Source organism: Humulus lupulus, chromosome 8 (genome assembly GCF_963169125.1).
Source record: "Humulus lupulus chromosome 8, drHumLupu1.1, whole genome shotgun sequence".
Classification (NCBI taxonomy): domain Eukaryota; kingdom Viridiplantae; phylum Streptophyta; class Magnoliopsida; order Rosales; family Cannabaceae; genus Humulus; species Humulus lupulus.
This window is the reverse complement of record NC_084800.1, coordinates 178,496,563-178,522,280: the sequence shown is the minus strand read 5'-3', so window position 1 is coordinate 178,522,280 and position 25,718 is coordinate 178,496,563. Positions and strand designations below refer to the sequence as shown.

General features: G+C 34.9%; 1 protein-coding gene across 3 annotated transcripts; it reads right to left on the bottom strand.

Annotated features, from left to right (window-relative positions):
• Window positions 1-9,075: 9,075 nt before the first annotated feature.
• Window positions 9,076-16,121, bottom strand: LOC133798716 (probable ADP-ribosylation factor GTPase-activating protein AGD11). Of its 3 annotated transcripts, XM_062237167.1 has the most exons (11): window positions 15,865-16,118; window positions 15,709-15,755; window positions 15,425-15,617; window positions 14,932-15,015; window positions 14,252-14,336; window positions 12,326-12,401; window positions 11,592-11,755; window positions 11,273-11,510; window positions 10,333-10,449; window positions 10,141-10,236; window positions 9,076-9,654 (listed from the first exon to the last, which is right to left on the bottom strand). In XM_062237167.1, the coding sequence occupies exons 3-11, from the start codon at window positions 15,480-15,482 to the stop codon at window positions 9,373-9,375; spliced, it is 1,200 nt and encodes a 399-aa protein (XP_062093151.1). In that variant the 5' UTR covers window positions 15,483-15,617; window positions 15,709-15,755; window positions 15,865-16,118; the 3' UTR covers window positions 9,076-9,372. The 3 variants fall into 3 exon arrangements, with proteins under 3 accessions (XP_062093151.1, XP_062093153.1, XP_062093152.1); XM_062237169.1 differs by lacking the exon at window positions 14,932-15,015 and having other exon boundaries at window positions 15,865-16,121; XM_062237168.1 differs by lacking the exon at window positions 15,709-15,755 and having other exon boundaries at window positions 15,865-16,119.
• Window positions 16,122-25,718: the final 9,597 nt, after the last annotated feature.

The following is a 25,718-nucleotide window of genomic DNA, read 5'->3' as shown; positions in this document are numbered from 1 at the left end:
TCATCTTGGATAGTTGATTTCGGAGCCACTAATCATGTTTTTTTCTTTGTGGAGTCTTAGTACTTCGAGGAAGCTGACTCATGGAGAGGTGACCATGAGAATTGGAAGTGGACAGGAGATCTCGGCGACTGAAGTTGGATAAGCTCACCTAGTTTTTTATAATAATAAATTTATTGTGTTGGACAATGTTTATTGTATTCCTAGATTTACTAGAAATTTGATTTCCTTATCAAAATTGCATGACAAGGTTTTAATATTTTTTTAATAATAATTCGATTGTTATTTCAAAATATGATTTTTGACATTTGTTCTACAAAGTCTGAAAGTGGACTTTAAAAGTTAGAGTCCAATGTCGAGCATGTATATAATTCTAAATTATTTAAAACTGCAAATCCCAGATCTATTAAAAGACAAAAGACAGATTCTAATAGTGAAACATATCTGTGGCATTTGAGATTGGGACATATTGGTCTAGACAAAATTAACAGACTAACAAATGATGGTCCTTTAAGAGAACTATCTATTAGTTCTCTCCCAATCTGTGAATCCTGCCTAAAAGGCAAAATGACCAAGAGACCTTTCTCTGCTAAAGGTTCAAGAGCCACAAAACCACTTCAACTTGTACATACGGACGCTTGTGGTCCACTAAATGTCCAAGCTAGAGGAGGTTATGAATATTTTGTTACCTTCATTGATAATTATTCAAGATATGGTTACCTATACTTAATGCAAATGAAATTCGAAACCTATGATAAGTTTAGGGAATTCCGAGCAGAAGCTGAAAAGCAATTAGGTAAATCACTAAAAATACTTCGATCAAATCGAGGTGGAGAGTACTTACATTATGAATTTGAGGACCATTTGCGCGAGCATAGAATTCAATCCCAACACACTGCACCTGGAACGCCACAACAAAATGGTGTTTTAAAAAGGCGGAACAGAACCTTATTGGATATGGTTAGCCTGATGATTAGTTTCTCATCATTTCCTTTGACATTCTGGGGTTATGCAATAAAATGTGCTCTATACATACTCAATGTTGTTCCATCTAAGTCTATTCAGAAAACACCATTAGAATTATGGAATGGTACTAAACCTAGTTTACTCTATTTCCATTTATGGGGTTGTCCTGCACATGTGCTTAAAGGAAAGACTAGGAAGTTGTAATCACATACTAAAGTGTGCATGTTTGTAGGATATTCCAAAGAAACAAAAGGTGGTGTATTTTATAGTCCTAAAGATAACAAAACGTTTGTATCTACAAATGCTACTTTTCTAGAGCATAACTTTATAAATAACCATAAACCTCAAAGTAAAGTTTTACTTGAGGAAATAGTCTTAAATAAACAAGACCAATCACCAGCAATGGAAAGAGAAAAACGGCCAGAGGATATCGCCAGTTCTAGCCAGAACAATAGAGAGCTTTGTCGTAGTGGGAGGGTTGGTAAACAACCAGTACGGTATGAACATGAAGTTTAGATGCTTGTGTCTGACACAAACAAAGATGATCCATTGACTTATAGAGATGCACTGGAAGATTATGACAAAGAAAAATGGCTAAACGCCATGGACCTTGAAATGGAATCGATGTATTCCTATTCTGTCTGGACTCTTGAAGATCTACCTGAGAATGTTAAACCTATTGGTTGCAAAATGGATATTCAAGAAAAAAAAAGGAGCAGATGGGAAAGTAGAGACTTTCAAAGCAAGGCTAGTAGCGAAGGGCTACACACAAAAAGAAGGAGTTGATTATGAAGAAAAATTTTCACCTTTTGCCATGCTCAAATCTATCTGCATACTCTTATCTATAGTTGCATGCATGGATTATGAGATTTTTCTAATGGACGTTAAAACAACTTTTTTGTATGGCTATCTTGAAGAAACCATTTACATGTCTCAACCAGAAGGGTTCAAAGTTAAAGGTCAGAAGAAATTTTTTTGCAAGCTTCTTAAGTCTATTTATGGACTTAAACAAGCTTCGAGATCTTGGAATCTTAGATTTGATGAAACAATCAAAATATTTGGTTTTGAACAAAACGTTGATGAACCTTGTGTTTACAACCAAATCAAAGATAAGATTGTGGTATTCCTCGTTCTTTACGTTGATGATATTCTACTAATTGGGAATGACATAGAAACATTATCAAAAGTAAAGAAATGGTTAGCTAAGCAATTCCAAATGAAAGATTCGGGAGAAGCCAAATATGTTTTGGGAATTCAGATTTGAAGAGATTGAAAGAATAAAATTTTGGCACTATCTCAAACAACTTATATTGATAAAGTGCTAGAACGCTTTGGCATGCAAAACTCCAAGAAAGGAACTATGCCTACCCAGTCAGAAGTTAAATTTTCTAAAGAAAAATTTCCACAAACACCTCAGGAAGAGGAGGATATGAGACAATATCCATATGCCTCTACAGTAGGCAGTCCAATGTATGCAATGTTATGCACCAGACATGACATCTGTTATGTAGTAGGGATAGTTAGTCGTTATCAATCCAATCTTGGATTGAGTCATTGGACAGCAGTAAAGAATATTCTCAAGTATCTTAGACATACTAGAGATTACATGTTTGTGTATTCAGGTGGAGACCTGAACCCCACTGGATCAACTTATTTTGATTATCAATCAGACAAAGATAGTCGAAAGTCGACATTTGGATCAGTTTTCATACTTGGAGGAGGTGTTGTATTTTGGAGAATTATTAAACAATCCAGTATTGCAGACTCCACCATGGAAGCCGAATACATAGCAATTTGTAAAGCAGCTAAAGAGGAAGTGTGGCTTAAGAAGTTCTATATTGTTCTAGAAGTTGTTCCAGGCATGGATCAACCACCTGTTCTATACTGTGATAACAGTAGGGCAATAGCTAATTAAAAAGAACCCAAAAGTCACAAGAGGGGAAAACACATCGAGAGGAAATATCACTTGATCCGAGAGATAGTCAACCGAGGAGATGTTGCTATCTTGAAGATTTCCTTTGAAGATAATCTTGCAAATCCATTCACAAAGAATTTATTTATTAAATCTTTTCGGGGTCATGTAAGAAGCATGAGGTTAATGGAAATGCCTCATTTGCTTTAGGGAGAGTGAGAGATTGTTGGGAATTGTGCCCTTAAAATAATTATAGTTGACAATGGTTTTAATGAAATAAATGAATGAATTGAATTATTGTATATATGTAGCTTATGTACTATATTATTATTGTTAATAATATTAAGTAAATATCATAAAATTCTCAAGTTTAACTACGTGGTCTCAATCTCATATTGGTATGAGAGGATCAAGATTGAGATAATGAACTTAAATAGTTCGCAGTAAAATAAAGTTATGGAATCTTTAGAATAATTACTTCTAGTATGGTCCACTAGTATTGTGAATACATGTGACCTAGATCCAGGTTACTAGTGTAGTAGGGCACTTTAGTGGAAGTACTTTGCATGTTGAGAGTATGTAGAACAGGACCAGATGTGATTTAATAATAATTGTTTAAATATCGTTCATAGTATTATAAAACACATCAACTGATGATCATATACAAACTGATCTTAATCCTGAAGTTACTATGAACTCCTATATATGTTATTTGATCCTTTGATTCATGCATTACGATTTGTCAGAATGATCAGGCTAAGAACTATTGTTGTAACGCCCTGGATAGCCAAGACCGCTACACTGTGTACTTGTAAAGGTGCAGGACTTGCTAATCAAGTCATTTAATTAAAAACGTGTCACTAACCATGAATGTGCTAGGGTTAAAAAGGGTTTTGGTCTCAAAAGATATACTTTATAAAATTTAAACAGTTTTACACATGGGATCCCAAAAAGGAACAGTGTTTAAAAGTTGGTTTACAGAATTTCCATAATACAGACAACCATCAGCCATTCTAAGGCAAAACAGACATTTTTGGTTCCTCTGTTCCTGCTTTCCCCTCAACCATGGCAGTTGAGCAGCTGGTCATGTACATTCAGCTTACAGAGCTCTCCTAGTCAGGGCTGATCGAGTTTTCCCTTGCCTTTACCTGCACCACGTAGCACCCGTGAGCCAAGGCCCAACAAGAAAACATAATATGCATCACAAACAACAATAACAGATGAGTAATCCTTTGAACATGATCAAACACTCATATTAACCATATAGCACGTATTCAGAATCAAAGATACAACTAAGCATTAATAAAAATCAAGTTACATAATAATCAGGGCCGACAACTTAGGCCGCACCCTCTGTTTACCCCACTGACTCCGGCCCGCTTAAACCGAGCTCAGTGCATAATAAGCTGTCATCGGCTACCAGTGGCCAAGCCGCGCCCTGTGTGCTAGTGTAACCCTTGGCACTCTTAGGTCGTTGGTTTACTATTTACATGCATAATACCATCCTTTCAAGCATACATATTAGGGAGCCCTTAGTCCCATTACAAATACACAACCGGGTGCGGTTTTCTTACCTTTAATTTCTACGTTCACTGATTACGAGCAACGTCCCTCGAGTACGATCTGTTTCCCGAGCCCTAGCTTTAACACCTAGTCACAACCGAGGTAATGGATTCCATTAATATTCAAATAAAGGTTTTCAGGTACAATACTAACTTCCGGGACATCAAATTCCACCAAACACGGTGGCGAAATCGATCCCGAGCACCTTAGACTAGATTCCCGTGCTTAAAATCCCCAAATGATCAAGAATGTACCTAAGGGCTGCGGCCCTTGAAACCTAGCCATGGCCCGCCCCTAAAACAGAGCCCGAGGTCCCCAACAAGCAGACACACGCCGCGACCCTGCCCAATGGCGTCGCGTCGCTCTCCCTTGGCCGAGCCTCCCTGGCTTTCTTGCTTTGTAGGGTTGCAGCGCTCTAGAACAGAGCCACGACCCTACCCTTCGTGCCCAGAAAAACCCCCATTTTTCACTCTCAAACCTCATTCAAACTCATCCATAACTACCCCAATTCCACAATTCAACTATCCATAGACTTCCCACAAGATTCCAGCAACACAACCCAGCTGAAACCTAGACTAAAAAACCCATCAAAACCCATTTCAATCACTGAAACTTTCTAACTCAAGAACACAAAACCCAGCCATGGAAACACTATAACTCAGCCATTAAACCTTAAATTTAAGCTTACCTCAACTGTAGAATCAATCCTCCAAGAGATTTCTGGGCTATCTTCCAAGGTTCTAGCTTCAATTTAATCTTCAAATCCAAAAACCCAAAACCTCTTAGAACACACTAAAAATCACAGAATTTCAACCACAGAGAATGGGATTCAATGCTTACCTCAGTCTTGGTTGAGTTCCTTTGATAATCCTTGATCTAATCCTCTAAATCCCAACTTTAATCCTCTGAATTCCAGCCAAGACCTCTAACGTTTCCGAGGGCAAAACGGTAAATTTTCCCAATATTCCCGCCTAGGCCTCCTATCTTCAAATATATCTCCATATATTTATTTCCATAACCCGATAGTCTAAATGGCTACCTGATACCTAAAATACCCCTGACTTATCCAAAGTCAAATATTAAGCCCCGTTATGACTTTTCCCGGTATCTAACTGTTGGGGTTTTATGCCCTAATTAAAACCCAAATTCTTTGTAATCTCATTTTATGATCAATAAAAGAATAGAAATCATTTTTTGACTTGGTTAATCACTTTGCTCACATGTTTTTTTTCATGATTATTTATTTAATATAAACTTCTATTAAATCCCGAGCATATAGCTAATCTTATTTATAGTGACGTAATCACAATGGAATATAAATATGATTATATGTTCAAAATAAGTTAGTCCTAAGATTAGTCAGTACACAAGATTTACACTGACTTGCCAATCTACGATATGATCTACTTACACATTACAGTGTTATGTTCTTTCCAGAACATTAGCGAAGTAGATAAGATCTGATGTATTTGTTACATCGGACATGACCAATATTGACAGTTGATAAGATAAGTAAACATACCGTTATTATCTATTCTAGTCATATCATATAGTTGACCATAGGTCAATTCAATCTCAATTTTGAGTGGTTAATATTCTAACTGATTGTATTATTTGAGTTCTTTGACTTGTTCGTTACCAGCTTACCCTACGAACTAGCCTATGCTTACATCTTGGGAACTCGGTAGTATAATTGAGTGGGAGTGTTAATCATAGATATGAACATCTATAGCTTCTGATGAAGTGAAACGATGGTTTCCTTTTAGTTTGGTTCAAGGTGTTAAATGAAAGAGATCTCATTTCAGTAATTAAATTAATTTTTAGAAATATCATTTACAAGGAACTAAGTGTTTTAAGGATAAAATACAATGAGGGATAAAACGGTATTTTAGTCTTATCTCATTGTAGACCGTCTATAGAAGATTGAGTGACAATTATGGTTGTAATAATGGATAATTAATAGTGTATCTATATTTGTTATAGAGCGTTCTATGAATTCAAGAGTGCAATTCCGAGTCTATAGTGGAGTCACGAGGAATTAATAAGTTAGTAAATTTATTTGTTAGATTTATGATAACTTATTGCAGTTTGATTTTATAGGCCCATGGTCCCCATTGTACCTTGGATAAAATCATCTAGATAGTCTCAATTAATTGATTTAATTATCAATTAGAATTATCAAAGTTGACCAGGTCAATTTTGGATAGTTTCAAAGAGTTGTGTAATTTTGAGAAGAAAAGAGAAATTATGGCAGATTTATTAATTAAGATAAATTGGTATCTAAATTAATAAATAAGTTTAAATCAAGGTTCAAATTATAAATAATTAATTTGATAAAGGATTCAAATAATTATTTAATTAATTAAATCAATAGAAAATAATACAGGCCTTGATTTTAAGTCCAATGGGCTTTAATCAAATGGGAAATTTCACGGGCCTATAGCCCATGATAATTTCGACCTAGGGCTTCAAAATGGCTATTATTTTATTGATTTTTTTAATTAAATTAAATGGCCTAATTGAGTCTATAAAAGGAGTGCTTAGAGAGAAGTCAAAACATAAGTCTCAAGTCAGATTTTCTGATAGTTTTAGATTCTCTCTAAACACAAGTCCTTTCCTAAGCCTCTTTGTTATTTTCTCTTCTTCTCTCTATATCTATCTCATGTGTTGAGAATTGCCCACACTAGTCTAGGTGGTTCTAAGGATACATTGGAAGATCGTGAAGAAAATAGAAGATCGATTCAGTTTCTTGATAATACTCTGCGACAGAGAGGATACAAGAGTTAGAGAAACTGAAGGAAGGACTCTTTAATTCCGCTGCGTATGCTGTAAGTATTCTATTCTTTGTTTCTCTTTGAATTCAATTTTAGAAACATGTTTTAGGCTATCTCGGATTAATTTGTTTAATATTAGATATACATGAAAATAAATAAAGATCCTGTATAAGCTAATCCAACACTAGCTCCCTAGAATCGCCTCAAGTCGCATACTGCATATCTACCCACATAATAATGTGGTTCTCACAGATATAACATTTAACCACATTTACATTCATATAATCATACAAACATGCTTATCATATAATCACGCATTAAGTCAATAAATTCACACCTAAGCCAATTATGCCTTCCCGACGCACTAATCAAGGCCCTTAAGCCATATTAGTGATTTTGGGTCGTTACAATTGTTTTGGGGACTCAGTGATGTATATGGCATGGTACATCGTTTAACAGATATGGAATCTATACCTTCTTATAGATTGAATGATGATTCCCTATTGGTTGGCTTCTAAAATAAGCTCGAAGGTTACCAAAATATATCTTAAATACCATAATATAACCTAAAAATATCTAATTGATATATTAAGATGTCTACTAATGAGTTTTGGAGGCAACCAAAAGGTATATGAAATACGCTTAAAGGTTGTCAAAATGTATTTTAAATAATAAGATGCTATAATATAACCTAAAATAACTAATTGGTATATTAAGATGTCTACAAATAAGTTTTGGAGGTAACCAAAAGGTATCTAAAATAATATGATCTAAAAATAAAGTTTTTTATTTAAAAAAAAATAAACATTCAGTATCCTATCGATATCATTAGCAACCAAAATGTAACTTTTTACAAATCATGCTTTAAAGGAACACCTGCTCTAGTAGAAATTTCTCGATTTCGAAATGCATCGAAGCCATGAGTAGTAAAAAAAAGGGGATGCTATATTTCCAGGATTTGATTTCTTATTCAAATGAACCTCGTAATCGTAATAAAGTAGGGTTTTTTGCTATGGGCCTGGAAAAAGAAAAAGTTGGATAGGATCCTATAGGATCTCCCCCTTTCAAAATCAAGTGTGAAAGTTTCATTTCATCCGACTCAAGTAGTTACACCAAATAAAGATAAAAAGGGGGGTTTTCACTTTCAAATTCTATAAAACCTCTAATTTACTCCTTACTCAAGTCTCTAAAGAAGATCAAGCAACAATTCATTGATTCATTCTTCTTTAAACTAATCGGTATCTTAAAATAAAAAATCTTCTATAAATGGGCTTTGGAGGTAACTAAAAATTATTTGAAATTATATGATCTAAAAATTGAGTTTTTTTTAATGAAAGGATAACCAATTGGTTTCTTATTGGTATTATAAGCTACCAAAAAGTTTCTAATTAAAACCCAGAAAAAAAAAAGAAAAATCTAGGAAGCGAGCTTTTCTCTGTTTTTCCAATTTCAGGTATGCATACATTTTGATTCTGGTATATTGTGCTCATGTAGCACGTTATATGATGGATCCAAAATGGATACGTTTTAAATATGTAAATCGCAAGTGCAGAAATCGTATATATAGTATAGATTTCGTGTAAGTAAGGATGTTGAACCCAAATGAGTTGTCTAAAATAACAAATAAACTATTTGTTTCTAAGTTTCAGATAAGAGAGAGATTTGAAGGTACAGAAAAAAAAAGAAAATGCTATTTGGGCCCCTGTGTTTCTTTCGAGTACGCAATTGGCCCATGTGTTTTGTTAAATGACAATTCGGATCATGTGTTTTACAAAATGGATCAAAATAGTACCTTAAACTCGATTTTGGTCAAAATATTTTCAATTATAAGATCAATTCTTGGGTCGTTAGTGATGCAATGAATTCAGAGAAATATAATTTTTTGTTGAATGGTTTGAGCACTACACAATCAAAGTTGCAAAAATTTCTTACAAAAATAACAAATACAAATTCATTTACAAATCTTCTAGAGAAGTTCATAGAAATCACATTCCATGGATGAAACAAAAGTACTACAACAAATGTACAATGAAAATATATATATATATATATATTTATATAATATGAACATTTTGCAGGGTATGAATATCAACTTCCCTCCTGCTAGTCATAGTCATAATTACAATGATAATTGAGTAGTAGTTGACCATTTGAGTAAAGCTATTGAGTAAGAGGAACACATTCAAGCTCAATCTCCAGTACACCCCTCTCCACATTCTGTAGCTGGAGACTAATTTCTTGCTTTACTTTGCCATCTGTTAGGTAGATGACCCCATCTTTAACTAGGGTGTTATCTTTGCTAGCTATCCATTTTCCGAGTTGTGTCGACTCGTTGATCGTTGAGTTCTCATAGGCTTTAGCAGCAGTAACCAGAGGTTGAATGTCAATCTCAGCCTCACCCATGAAATCGTCGGTCTTGAATTTATCCTTGTCGTAGACAAGCTGCATTTAAACATAAAAAAAGAATAAGTGTATAATATCTATAGTTGTAAAACAAGTTGGCCAGAAGAGCATTTTTATGTCCTTAAAGTGTACAATTGCACAAGCTCTTGTAAGATTGATTATCAAATTTCTTGTGACAATGACAAAGGCTTTATAAGTATTTTGAGGCTCTCCATATTCTTAGCCATTAGGCAATGTTCAATTCCGAAAATTCTATTTTTGAGCAATTCAGCTAAATGTCAAAATGGGAGAAAGGAGAACAGCTTATCCCCTATGAGTATTGGTCAAGGATTTGATTCCTCATAAGGGACTTAACAAGCAAGGATCCATTATTAAAAAATGTATATGTAAGCAAGCTATTGTACAAGTGAAGAATAATAAGAAGAAAAGAGTTTTAGCACAAAAGAATTGTTTTCAAGTACAAGAGTCTAATAGTATCCATAGTTTGCAAGCACTTCATAAAGATTTAATAATTATAAAACTTACCACTTTAAGAGGAGGAATTTGTTCGGGAATTGACAGCATGAGACTTTCATTCCAGACTGGATTAAGGTTGTTCTTTATGACTCGTGTCTTCACTGACTGTAACAATCATTAACACAAAAAAAATTATGTATAACAAAATTTGAATAATTTTATTTCTACAAAAAAAAAATTAGTGAGGAGAAAGAGCCTCACTTGGTGACCAAGTGCAAGGATGACATAAGGGTCACTAGTCATCACATCTCGGATAGCTAGGTTGGTGCCTTTCACCACATTCACCTTAATCAATCCAACAAATTCAACCATACCTGCCTATAAATATCACTGGGGCAGTAAGATCTCTAGCTATAGTAAGCTAAAATTCCAAAATAAAGCCCAAATTCAATGTCTTTTTACTTGGAAAAAATAAAGTAAACAATGGTTAACATTTCATGCAAACATTTTCTTGCTTTTCTTCTTTATGTTTCCCAAAAAGAAATCATTTTAAACAGATGAAGAAACAGGATAGAACAGAAATAAAAAAAGATGACACATGTTTAATAATTTTTTTTACTATGAAAAACTAAAAGGTATCATGCTTTCTAAGACCAAGATTATGATTGCCTGAAGATTATCTCGTGTAATATATTTTCCTTTGAATTTGAAAGTATTTTGCACCCATGTTCAATACGAGGGAAGTATCTCTATTATATTTTTGAAGGAATAAAGAGTGCAGGCAGCACTATTATTTTTTCACTTTCTTTTGCACTCTCTGCACTCACTAAATGATATGCGAATGAAAAAATTAATATCTTAAAATTCCTTTTATTTTCTCTATAATATAATTCTGACATGTCAAACAGCAAGTTACATAGTGACAGTGAGTGCAGAGAGTGTAAAATAGAATGAAAAAGAAAAACTACGCCTAGCACTTCTCTTGAAGGAATATAAGCTTCAAGACACCTTACAAGATGAGAACAAAAAAATACTTGAGTATACTTTTCTCGAAAAACTTAAATGCCAAAATAAACCCAAACTACTCCTACTGAAAAGACTAGTGTAAAAGTTATTTTTCTTAGCTAACCCAAAGGACTAAAAATGCATCAAAGAAAGAGCTAAAATAACCAAATATGTGAAGTAATAAATAAGTCATTACCGATGACGAGTAACACTTCTTAGTGGCCTTAAAGTCTTCTTTTCTCCCCCAGCTGTTACGAAATGCATGCCCAATACGATGTCTTGTTGGCTGTTTGTCATAATGCTTCTTATCTTGCATAAGAGGACCAATGCTTGGTGAACTATTTGATGAGGCTGATGATTTCTTATCAGACGGAATAAAGGGACAGGACAGGCGATCGGCAGTGGTCAAAAATTGCTGCAGCTCATATTTTTTCCTGAGTATTCAAGAATTACATTTTTCTTAGAATGCTGTTGTGTTTCTACTTTAGTTATGACAAGTAGTCTATTTGAGTTACCTAATAAAATCAGAACGCTCCTCTGGAGAAGAATCTGATTTTGGTTTCATGAAATTTTCAGGCATGGAAGCTTCGTATATATTGTTGACTGCAGTGTTTCCTCCCAGGGAGACCAAATTATCAACTTCTTCAGCATTCCATTCATCTAGCTTCACTGATAGAACCTAACATAAATTTTGGATTAAATTATAAGGTAAACCCTCTAAATTGTAAAAATAATTTTAGCTACAAGGGACTGACCTTATCTATGATCAAAAAGTGAATTGACAATTTGTTTTGCATTGCTAGGCCTCAGAATTTCACTGGAATAACTAGTAAGATGATACTAAATATGGCCCCTGTATCCAGCCTAAAGAACATATTACCCCCATTGCTTTCAAATAAAAAAAGAAAAAAGAGTATCTAACAAAATGAAATGATCTACCAACCCTCACAATCCAGGTTACAAACTTAGATCATTTAATTTCGAACAGCAAAAAAATCCAAGAAGTTGGTATTTAACAAATCCAAAATGTAACCAAGGTGAAACTAACTAATAGCTTTCACTCAGAAACTTCACATGTTTGATTCTACACTCATCGACAGTTGGTCACTCCTGAGACCTCTTTTCTAATTGTCAAGATGATAGTATGCATAAAGAAACAAATTTATGAAGTTTCATCGTTTGCATTATGTAGTTTCACATACATAGTTTCATTTTCAGAAGATTAGGTCAAGCATGGTCAGAGCCATACCTTTGTTATATGAACACCAAGGCTTCGATGTACTCCAGAGCACTTGATACAAATGAGTACTCCAAAATTTATAGATCTGATACACAATCAATCAAAAGCAAAATTAAGAACTTGAGAATCTTCTTTGGATATCAAAGGCATAGCTACCAAGACAAATTTTTGGTATCAGGGGCGGCATCACTACAATAGATATATTAGTTCAAGTTAGTAGTATCCTTTCCAACAAAACTACCAAATAGATTTAAATGGCAATGATGATTATATAAGATCTTGAAAATATAGATAAATTTAAAGTAATTTGACTAATGAGGCTTCATGTAAATAATTTATTTAATGTATGTCATTTTCTAGTCGAGCTTGATAGCTACCACCTATAAAGTCAAACCACTCAAGTTTTAATATAAATAAAAGAAAATGTCATGATATTTCACAGTTTCTTATAAGAAATACTAGCCACTTTTTCTACATAAAATAGAAGTGCAATTCCTTAAATTGAGTAGGCCAAACTATATGTGCATCTCTTTAGTACACTATCCTCTCTAAACTGGAATAGTAATAAAGTGGCATATATTACTGCAGGAAGGAAATATCTGCAAAATGACATATTGAATTGTTCGCTAAATAAGTTTGTCAGTCATATAATCTTTTTATTTTTCTGCTAAAAAACGTCTCAAGATAACTGATAATAGATTGGATTATATAGTCTGATTAGGTAAGGTGTGAACAATATCAAAGTTAATACATAAAGAGGTAGGGAATGAAAACAGAAGCTCTGTAAAAAAAATGTATTAATCCCAATGTAACAACTCTCATAACTTCTCCATTCCCACAAGGCAAATTTACAAATTTCCCAAAGAAATAGAACATTAGGCATATATTTAAAATTTAGAAAAACTACAAGTTTGAGATATATTCCCTTTGTACCTTCCTAGTATCATATTGTAGGAATATTTCATCACTCACAAGGGTGGAACAATAAAAAGTATGTTGCTAACCGTGTTTAATCCAACTCCGTGAAAAAATGTATTTGTAAGTATCTTATTTGTTTGTTGGAAAAATTATCTTTTCATAGTGTTAACTGTGATGTCTGTTGTTGCATCTTTATTTTCTTAGTTTTGAGTTTGTTATAAAGACGTTAGCTTTTATGTTAAATGTTTTAACTGTTTCTGTTAAGTCAGCATTTAATGTCTTTTGTTTGTTAGTTAGTCGAAAAAAGTTTGTGCTGGTTACTGACCACATAAATAACTCTCTTTGGGTAAAAATTTTGTAGAAAAATATTGACAAGATTAGAGAGAGTGAGCATGGAACTAGGGTTTCTATATCATCTTCATCTTGGCATTTTTGGTCGGTTTTAGGAGTTTCAGTGCAGGTACAAGGAATAGTTCTGTTGAGGTAGCTGCAGCTGAAAGTGGATCTGGTGCGAGATCAGATCGTGATTTGAGGGGATCTCAGTGTAGCTTGTTTCATGAACTGTATAAGATCTAGATTTAGATCTGAGTAATCTTGTTCTTTGTATGATAAAGTTTTATAGACTTTGAGATACATATTGTTAAACTTGTTGTTTTGACAGGAATTAGAATTGTTGCAATAAAGTTCTATTATTCAGATTCGTTCTGTTTTTGAGGATATTGTGTGTTAATTGATCTTGATTTTAACAAGTAGCTACTAGAATTTTCAGTATTAACTATCACTTTCTAGTCATGATGCATGCAGCATAAATTAAATGCTTTGCTTTAATCAATACAAACTGAATTCATTATTTCTGAGGTCACTCTCAAATGCAGATTATTTCACTTATAAGTCATCATAATTTCAGTACATATTCAAAGCAATAGGTAAGCCGAAAATGGGAGCGAAAAACCCCGTTGTCAAGCAGTAATCTATTGGGCAGGACAGGCACAAAATATCAAATTATAAGAAACTTACACCCATTTTGGATCTGGAGTTCCGCAATCTGCACAAAGTTGATTTCCATCTTGTTGCAAGAAATTTTCCATCCTTTGTTGTGTACCTGTTACAGGATGATTCAGAAGATATTTGGAAATTGCTTTAACATTCTCAAATGATACATTCCGAAGAGCATATCGAGACATCATTATTTTGATAAAACACAAGCATTGAGTTGCATTCTTTCATTAAAGGGAAAAAAAGAGAGGATAAAGTAAATGGTTTATTGAATCCAAAATTACCCCTACTGGGAGCAAAGTTTAGGTTTATGCAGGTCGCTGGTATTCCATTTACTTTAAGATCTTAAGTCATTTGGTATAGCTTTTTAAGGAGCTTTTATTACATCGTGACTCGAATTCTGCAAAGACTTGAACAGACTCATCATGTACTCCCATGTCATTTGACATCATGAGGTTTCAATGAGAGTGTCATACCATTCAATGCACATTAACCCCATGAACCTTACCAAATGTTTAGAATAGTTTGTGTTACTTATTCATGGCAATAGCATAAGCCCTTTTGAATTCTACCACAAGTGATGATCTTCATTATTTATCTTAGCTAAACATGATGCCTAAGCACTCAACCCTCAACAGAGGGAATCTACAATTTGAAAGCCAGAAATTGTCTAATAAAAATTGATATGAGGATCAAAGTACCCGAAGATGCCACCGGTTGATCATTGTGATACTTCCAACATTCTGTTTCTGAACATAATAGATCATACAGGCAGGCAACTGATCCTACAAATGTAATATGTTAAATTTACTAACTGCACATACATTTTCTGCCATAACAGCAAAAATGTACAACACCCAGTAAGGTACATGCCACAAACAATATGAAAAACTCTTAACATCCTGAGAGAATACATCAATCATATCATGTTACTGTAAATATAACTAAAATAATTAATACAAAACTATTTGCCCAAAGACTTAAATAATCCCAACTATCTGTCTTGACTTTGATGTTACCTCATGCTATACTAGAGAACACACACTAAACTGTCAAAAGTTCCAACAGAAAGCTAAACAAGAGGATTCATTTCCATAATACACTTTTATTATTGATTTATTTGGGATATAAAATCATTTTTTGATCAATAAATATAACCTTGAATTTATCATAAGAAAACCTTTAAAATTATACCTGAAACATCACTTGGACCAGGATTATCTTGCTGGGTTAAAGTCTCCAGCCTCTCCATTCATTCAAAACCAAACCATGAAACAACTCTATAATCCTATAATAGCCATTTTAGCATCCCCCTCTTCCTTTGATCCGAAGAGAAACAAACTTTTTGAATTATAGTACAGAATTCAAGCTTCTTTATCCCAACTACCTACATTATTAAAATAAATCAATTACAGAAAACTGAATATTACAGCACAAATTTGTTGTTCATCATAAAATTGCAAATGGGTTTTTCTTACAGATCAAAACTTTAGATAATACACAAAATAATCTCTCTTTTTCTCCGCTGCATCAAAAGAAATTGGTCATAAAGGGGAAAAACAAATCACAAATATTGAGAAAAACCCATAATTAAAATTCAATTAAAAATAAATAAAGAAAGGTTGCATTCTTACAGATTAAGGAATGAGTGTTTGACATATCAATTGGTTTGCAAGAAGAAAGATCAAATCTGAGAATTACTATAAAATTAAGGAAAGGTTGAAAATAAAATTTGACATTAGAATTGTGCATAGAAGACAAAAATAAAAAATAAAATTCAGGGGAATTAGATGATGCTCATGCTGATGAGAAGAATCTGCATTTGGCTCATTCTCAGTTTGTTTATTTTAAATTTAATTAATTATTATATTTTATGAGCATTTTCATAAGTGCCATGAAAAGGAAGTGGTCGGATGTTAAGGGGATGAGGATGTTAGGGAACACTCAATCACACCGTGGGCCCCACGCGCTCTTACATCTTTCTTTTTATTATTTTTTAATAATTCCCCTATAACATTTTTCATATTTCTAATGTTGACTTTGTTGTAATACACATTTTTAAAGATTATAAATAAAATTATTTTTGTATGAAAAAAATCTCATTTAATCATATTGACCAACTTATTAATGTATACTAGTTGGTGAGTATGTGCCTAGGCACGTACCGACACTAATATTATATTTGTTATAATTGAAAAAAAAATAATGCAAATTAGTAAAATGTTATATATATATATTGACAAATTATTATGTTGTACTTGATTATGCGTTATTGATATCTAAAAAACATTTAACTAAAATAATAATGTTTATAAGAAGGTTTAGTTAATGATTATAAAAAATAAGCATTAAAAAGAATAAAAACAAATTATAATAAAAAAATAAGAGTAGTTGTATAATTTTTATTAGAGTTTTTTTGTGAACAATATTTTTAAAATAATTAATCAATAAAAAAATATTATAACAATAACAAGATGAAGATGATGTTGTTGTGTCATGTGTCATTTTAATTAAGTTACAGTATATATTTGTTATTAAAATGAGATTAAGACCTAATAGTTTAATGGTGTTAATTCATTAATTAGTATTGTTTAACATAATTTTGGACTTGATGACGTGGCATATAAGAAAAAGACATGTGGCAGCACACCACATTAAATCTAGAAAGATGGTCGGAAGGAGTAGCTGCTCGAGAGGACTACATGAATTTAGAAGCTTATTCAGCAAAGTTCAAGTAACCTGCTCGATAATGGAGTAGGCTAATACCATTCCATGAAGCTGCTTTGAGTGCAAGACCTGCTCGATGAGCAGGACACTTTTACCCTAAGATTCGTATTTCACGAGATACTAATGAATATCCCAAGATATTTATGAAACTAATATTTAAATTGTATTATTCTCGTGTTAGTTGAATTTGTAAATAAATGTTTTGATCTCACACCTACACGTGTAGGGCCTACAATCGTTTGTAAGGGCCCATAGCGCACTAAGACTCTCTTTTATTCAATCATTAACCCTAAGTAAAAATTACAGGAAAAAGGCTAGAGATATATTTTATACGCACTTTATATACAATACCCTTCGAATTGTATTATTTTCTTAGCTTAAGAAACTCAGTTGAACCTTGTTTCTTCTTGACCTTGAGCCTGAGACTTTATTGATAAATACAAGTGCAAGTAGACGTAGGTTATTACCAACTCTTAGGGCCAAACCACTATAAAATTATTTGTGTCGTTTACTTGATTTCAGTTCATTTAATTATTATTCCGCCGTATAAATTGCTCAGTGTCATTGACCAAAACCCTGGTCAATATTTTGGTGCTTTCATTGAGATTTGAACTCAATATCCCATTTTACTATTGTTTACCCAAAAAATGGTTGCTGATGATGTGGCGAGAATTTCTCACACGTGGCAAAAGTACTGCTCGACTATCGACCAGAAGCACACCGCATCGTCAGGGTTAATTTTTTATATGACCAGGCTGGTCGTATAACCTAATTTATTTCCTTCTTAAGCTGTAATCTTATAGTAACTGCATTGAATATTTCTTCATTATTATCTTGATACGGGATTATTAAGGAAAGATAGGGCACGTTGGCATGTGTAACCCTCCTTGAGCCCATAAATATGCATGAAATAGCTCAAGAAAGGGACTTTTGACTTTTGATTCCTGAGTCATTTTGCTAAATATTGAGAGAAAAAAGAGCTATAGTGAATTGTACATCGTCTTATTGTAATACATTCAAGGTTTGTGAAACTCAAGAACCCTAGTTCTTTGATCACAACTTTGAGATTCAATAATAACAAAATCACTAAGTGGACGTAGGTCATTACTATTATTTGGGGCCGAACCACTATAATTCCTTGGTGTGTTCTTCCTTTCCGTTAGATCATTTTTCTCTTTCTTGTTTTATACTTTGTCGTACATTTGACTCCGTGTCGTTGGCCAAATTGAGGGTCAACAACTATATCCATCTAAAGCAATGGCTATCACTACTAGAAGCCAAAGTCAAGAACCACAAGAAGGAAACCTTGTTACTGAATAGACTGATTGCCCCTCGAGCAGTCAGATACCACCTTTACATCCTGGTCATCACATTCCTTCTCACGGAATCCAACTCCGCCAACCGCATTTGGGCGCGATGAGCCCCATGTGGACTTAGGAGAAGATCTAACCCTGACCTTGAACAACTAAAAGAAGTCATGGGATAAATGCAGGAACAATTTGTCGCCATGCATGAAAGTCGGCAACAGCTCAAGAGGCTATATCTAAAGCCCTCAATATACAAAGACAATATTTTCAAGCCTAATTAGATCAAAGGCAACGAGCCATTGAGGCCCGACAAGAGTAAGCTGACTGACGCAATAATGACACAACAAGGTTGCTAGAAGCTGTCTTGCTATAGACTCAAGATGCAAGACCTCGGCTAGTAAATCCCCAGCCTGAGAATACTATCCAAGCAAATCCAGAAGTTCAAAGGTCAGCTGGTTGAGCCGCAAAGCCTGCTCAAATGTCGAGGTCTCAAGACCAAGTGATTCCCCTTAGGCAAACTCGAAGTCATCACCTGAACAAGGGAGCTCAACCATTAGTACAACGTCAACTTTATCAGGATGAGAAGGTGCTACCTAATTGTGACCAAGTTCAAGGTTGTAGTAGACAAGTGTCTGGAGAAGGAAGGCATTGTAACTCCCTGGTTACCCCAGAACAGTTACGGTGAACGGTGAACCGGAAATTTGACCCGCTACCCGAGTCCTTTGGTTAAAAACGTGATCTAGTGTTATTATCAGGTTAAGGTGAAAACCAGTAAAAAGAAAGGGTACATTTCATTAAGTAAATAAACTGCTCATGAGCCTTTCAAAATGTTTACAAGTAGTTCGTAATACAAAAGAGTCGCTAATGTTTCAAATTTACAGTTCCCGCCGGCCTAAGCGGCAAAAATAGGGTAAACCCCTAGTCCCTTTGAGAACTCCTTGACCGTGGCGGTCAAGCGGCCCTATATGTACACCACGTCGCCCAAGCTCTCCACTCAGGGTTGACTAAGCTTTTCCTTTCCTTTACCTGCACCACAAAGCACCCATGAGCCAAGGCCCAACAAGAAAACACAGTAAATCATGATATAATATCAACAACGTTCATAATAACCACTCAGGACTATCAGTCCAACATATAGGTGACAATAGCCAAAAGTCACAATAATGAGCATCGCTCCCTCTAGCCTTGTGACGATAGGGTCACCAGGGCTTAACTAATAAGTGATTATTTCGTAAGTTTGTTCAGGACAGGTGCATGGTGATTAGTCACCAACATGACCTTCCTCACGACCCTAGAGTCGAAACTATGGACAACGTCCCTTAGCCATGTGACAAACGGTCACCGGGGTCATATACCTTGGCTATAGTCATCTGGTCGTAGACTAGACAAGCGCTTATAAGTTCCTCGACCTTAGGTTCGGTCCCGCATTAATGCCATGGAGCTATTCAATGCGTGTTCATCGACTTTAGAGTCGGTCCCTGACTAGTCAGTGTCATAAACTGGTAATCTGCGTTCACTAGCATTTAATATGCAATCCACGTTCACATATATCAACCAACATGCCTCAATATCAAACCATGCATGTCATATACCTGTACAGGGTGCAACTGTATTCATACATTGTTTTCTTACCTCAAGTTCGAGTGAGAAGTATGATAAAGACAACCCCTGAGAACGATCGATCCTTTAGTTCCTTAGCGATTACCTAATCACAACCAATTATAACCTCCATTAATGAGAAACCACAAAAATAGGGTCTTAACCTAGGCACCACCCTCGGGACCTCGAAACATGCCCACACGGTGAGTAGATTCGATCCGGGGCCTTAAGGATTGAAACCCCAAGTCAAAAACCCTTAAAAACACTCAAAACGGGGTTTGGAAGGAACAGGGTAGCGCTACAACGCTCAACCCCTAGCGCCACAGCGCTATACTCAGAACCGCCCAAGTGCCAGAAAGCCTCCTGAGGAGCGCTATAGCGCCCTAGGGTGGGCGCTGTAGCGCTACCTCCAGGCCCAAACTCCCCTGAACCGACCTTCTTCAACTCCTTCGATTCTAACTCAATTTCCAAGCTTCCAAATCCTATTCTTGATGCCAAATAAACCCAAAAACCATCCTAACATGCCCCAAACATCACAAGCATGGGAACCCTAGCCAAAACTCCCAACAAAACCATGAATTCATCCTAGAAAACTCAGCTGCAAAATAAAACCAAAACAGGGCAAACCAGAGAAAACCATGGTTAAAAACTTACCCAAAGCTTGGCTTATGATGGTCTTCAATGATGGAACACACTTCCAAACTCCCAAGGCTTGCTTCTCAAGCTTGAATCCTCAAAATTGATTCAGAAACCACAAAGAAAAGTGAAGAGAACAAGGTACGGGAGAACTCCTTTGCATACTCTGTTTTTCCACTACTTTCTTCAGCCATCAAGAGTTATATCTATCCTAGGGATGAAATGTCCATTTTACCCCTAGGCCAATTAATACTTTCTAAAGGCTCCCAAGGGCATTTTGGTACTTCCCTCCTATCTCGTTAATCATAATTAACGCTCTCCAATTCCCGCTATTCTCAATGTTCTCGAATACCAATAATTCACATCTTGTTACCCTATAACTCCCGGTAACGCTTTAATCATTAAAATCACCCCGAGACTTAACCCAAGTCTCGACACTAAAACCTGTTGTGACTAAACCGCTAACCAATATTCTACGATCGTCTCAAGTCGAATAGCTCGAACAAACCCACATCATAATGTGGTCTCAACACATATCATCGACATGCATACAAATAACATTATATTATAATATAATTCTCATAAACATGCATAAACACATTTAATGGCATAATTAAACAATTATGGCCCTCCCGGCCTACTAATCCAGCCATTAACCATAATAGGGAATCCGGGGAATTACAGGCATGCTAATGGGCCATCGAGGCATGCAACCTCAAGGGAAGGACAACCTCCTAATCCACAAAATCCAGGACCTGGTCAGCAATTCCGACAACCAAGGAATGAACGACCAGCTAGTAAAAATCGAGGCCAGCCATCTCGACGTTCTGGATGCAATCATGGTCATCCTCCAAGAAGAAATAGACGAAAGAATGACCAAGAAGCAGTAGCAGCTATCAAACATCCTACCTGGATGGCTATGATGAAGATGAAGGGGATAGTCGGTACTACCAACCCCACGACAATCAATATTATGATGATCGTCATATTGATGGGCATTCAATAAGAAAATTTGTTTTGCCAAGGTTACCCGGGCCTCCATACATCCCTGCTAGGGAAATTGTGTGGCTTGAATGACTGTTTGTCCCACCAAGGAAGTGTTGGGGTTTTATGCCCTAATTAAAACCCAAATTCTTTGTAATCTCATTTTATTATCAATAAAAGAATAGAAATCATTTTTTGACTTGGTCAATCACTTTGCTCACATGTTTTATTTTCATGATTATTTGTTTAATATAAACTTCTATTAAATCCCGAGCATATAGCTAATCTTATTTATAGTGACGTAATCACAGTGGAATATAAATATGATTATATGTTCAAAATAAGTTAGTCCCAAGATTAGTCAGTGCCCAGGATTTACACTGACCTGCCAATCTACGATATGATCTACTTACACATTACAGTGTTATGTTCTTTCCAGAACATTAGCAAAGTAGATAAGATCGAATGTATTTGTTACATCGGACATGACCGATATTGACAGTTGATAAGATAAGTAAACATACCGTTATTATCTATTCTAGTCATATCATATAGTTGACCATAGGTCAATTCAATCTCAATTCTGAGTGGTTAGTATTTTAACTGATTGTATTATTTGAGTTCTTTGACTTGTTCGTTACCAGCTTACCCTACAGACTAGCCCATACTTACATCTTGGGAGCTCGGTTGTATAATTGAGTGGGAGTGTTAATCATAGATATGAACATTTATAGCTCCTGATGAAGAAGTGAAACGATGGTTTCCTTTTAGTTTGGTTCAAGGTGTTAAATGATAGAGATCTCATTTTAGTAATTAAATTAGTTTACTGAAATATCATTTACAAGGAACTAAGTGTTTTAAGGATAAAATACAATGAGGGGTAAAACAATATTTTAGTCCTATCTCATTGTAGACCGTCTATAGAGGATTGAGTGACAATTATGGTTGTAACAATGGATAATTAATAGAGTATCTATATTTGTTATAGAGCGTTCTATGAATTCAAGAGTGCAATTCCGAGTCTATAGTAGAGTCACGAGGAATTAATAAGTTAGTAAATTTATTTGTTAGATTTATGATAACTTATTGGAGCTTGATTTCATAGGCCCATGGTCCCCATTGTACCTTGGATAAAATCATCTAGATAGTCTCAATCAATTAATTTAATTATCAATTAGAATTATCAAAGTTGACCAGGTCAATTTTGGATAGTTTCACAGAGTTGTGTAATTTTGAGAAGAAAAGAGAAATTATGGCAGATTTATTAATTAAGATAAATTGGTATCTAAATTAATAAATAAATTTAAATCAAGGTTCAAATTATAAATAATTAATTTGATAAAGGATTTAAATAATTATTTAATTAATTAAATCAATAGAAAATAATTCATGCCTTGATTTTAAGTCCAATGGGCTTATAATCAAATGGGAAATTTCGCGGGCCTATAGCCCATGATAATTTCGACTTAGGGCTTCAAAGTGGCTATTATTTTATTGATTTTTTAATTAAATTAAATGGCCTAATTGAGTCTATAAAAAGAGTGCTTAGAGAGAAGTAAAAAAAAAAAGAAGTTTGATAAGTCACAAGTCAGATTTTCTGATAGTTTTAGATTCTCTCTAAACACAAGTCCTTTTCTAAGTCACTTTGTTATTTTCTCTTCTTCTCTCTATATCTATCTCATGTGTTGAGAACTGCCCACACTAGTCTAGGTGGTTCTAAGGATACATTGGAAGATTGTGAAGAAAATAGAAGATCGGTTCAGTTTCTTGATAATACTCTACGACAAAGAGGATACAAGAGTTAGAGAAACTGAAGGAAGGACTCTTTAATTCCGCTGCGCATACTGTAAGTATTCTATTCTTTGTTTCTCTTTGAATTCAATTTTAGAAACATGTTTTAGGCTATCTCGTATTAATTTGTTTAATATTAGATATACATGAAAATAAATAAAGATCCTGTATAAGCTAATCCAACAGGAAGCAAGAGCCAACAAATTTTCTAGCAAGATCACCTTCTGGTGCTCCTCGAGCCAACAACCAGAATGTTAGGGGTCAGCCTAGAAGAGGCAGTGTCGTTAGCGGGCTTGGAAACAAAGGATGCGACTTGTGAGATGTCCTTGACCAGCTTTGGGAAGGCAATGGATATAGTGTTGTGGGACCCGTTGCACTAGTAATCCCACCAGCACCGCAAGGAGTAGCTGCAACACTCCTAGTCGTTGCACCAGCAGTTGTGCCAGTAGTTTCTCCAACCATTCAAGCACAACTTGATTCCCTCCCTCATATGGTTCGGGAGTTAGCCGCCCCGAAATTAGCTAATATCTACTTAGAAAGAAGGAAATGGTCTCTTTTATCTGATCGAATCAACGCATTTACCATCCCTCCCAAGTTCAAGATGCCATCTTGGAAGATGTACACTGGAAAAGAAGATCTCATATCACACGTGAATAACTTCAAAATACAGACGAATCTTCAAGGAGTGAGAGATGATGTCCACTGGAGGATCTTTCCCGCTACCCTTGCCGACTTTGCACAACAATGGTTCTTTAAACTAGAGCCTAGAGCCATTAATTCCCAGGATGCATTGAAGAGACTCTTCTACTCACAATTCTTTATTGCTCTTATTCTACTAGGTGAGCTCAATGACCACGTTGACATTAAGCAAGGACCCAACGAGCCCCTCAAGGATTATGTGCAGCGTTTTCTGCAAGAGGCTACTAGATCCAAAACAGTTAACGATGATGGAAAGTTGATGGCCATCATGGTTGGGATTCAAGTAAAAGGTCCCCTATGGAATGATCTCAGAAGAAAGACCATTTACTCAACTAGAGAATTTCTAAATTGAGTAGATGAGTTCATTAAGCTGGAAGAGGCTATTCGAAGATTAGATCAGGCCAACCAAGCAAGCACCAATACTGCTCCAACAAAAAATATTGGTACATCTAACCAGAACCAAACAACCAATGGTAATGGTTGTAAGAAAAACAATAATGGTGTAACGAAATAACAATTCTAGTAGTGGCAATAACAATGAAAATAAACGAGCTAAGACCAATGATAAGCCACAAGAATACATTCCTCATTTTACCACCTACTCTACACTTTTAGGGTCACAAGCAGAAGTCTTCCAAGCTACACATGTTGAAGTGCCCTATAAGAAACCAAATCCTATCAAGAAAGGATATAAGCAAGAGAGACACCAACAAGTTTTGTTGCTTCCATAATGATTATGGACATGACACTAATGAGTGTAACCAAGTTAAAAATGAAATCGAGTTCCTCATTCGTCAAAATCATTAGGCCATGAGAAGATATATTCAACGACTTGCTGAACAAAATTCAACTGCTACAAAATCAAGGTTGGTTAGATATACATAAACAACTCAAGTGTCGAATTTCACCATTTATTATGAGTTAATGCAAGTTTGGTCGTAAGGCACGATATGCCCATTTTTCTATGAACAACGATATTATTATATTTACTGGTCGTAAGGCACGTTTTCCCATTTTGTAAACGACCAGTAATTTATCAATTTCATGAATATTTTGGTTGCAAAGCAGGTTTCGCCCATTAAATAACCACTAGTCATTTTTATTTTCTAAAAAGTGTTGGTCGTAAGGCACATTTTGCCCATTTTCAAACAATCAGTTACTTTTTCTATGATCTAGATTTTGTAAAGTTGGTTGTCAGGCATGACTTGCCCATTTATAACAACCAATGTTTTATTTTTAATTTATAAGACTAAGATTTCTAATCGTAAGGCATGTTTTGCCTGCTTGGTAAACGATTAGTATCTGTATTTCTTTTCTTTTGTGTTTTCTGGTCGTATGGAACGATTTTGCCTACATCAAAATGACCAAATATTTATCATATTTACTAAACTGGTCGAAAGGTACGATTGTCCATTTTATATTGAACAATTATTTTTATGATTATTAATTGATAAAAAGGCACAATTTGCCCATTTTAAAATGATCAGTTATTTATAAGGCCAAAATCAATTTTTGGTTGCTTGTATAGACACGATTTTGTCCAAATTTATTATGAGTTATTTACAAGGGAGTGTGCTAGTACATTTAATTTGCCAACTATTGAGATTATCACAAGTATTGATTAACATGTATTGTAACACCCTGGATAACCGAGACTGTTACTCCGTGTGTTTAAAATAGTGCAAGACTTGCTAATCAAGTCGTTTGAACATAAACATGTTTCTAAAGTCAACTGATGGGTTAAG

Coding starts and splice junctions, on each gene's coding strand:
- LOC133798716 (XM_062237168.1), bottom strand. CDS start 15,482: ATGGAGAGGCTGGAGACTTTAACCCAGCAAGATAATCCTGGTCCAAGT. Junction 11,756..12,325: donor TTGGTGTTCATATAACAAAG/GTATGGCTCTGA, acceptor AATTTATGTTAG/GTTCTATCAGTGAAGCTAGA. Junction 10,450..11,272: donor AGAAGTGTTACTCGTCATCG/GTAATGACTTAT, acceptor TGATATTTATAG/GCAGGTATGGTTGAATTTGT.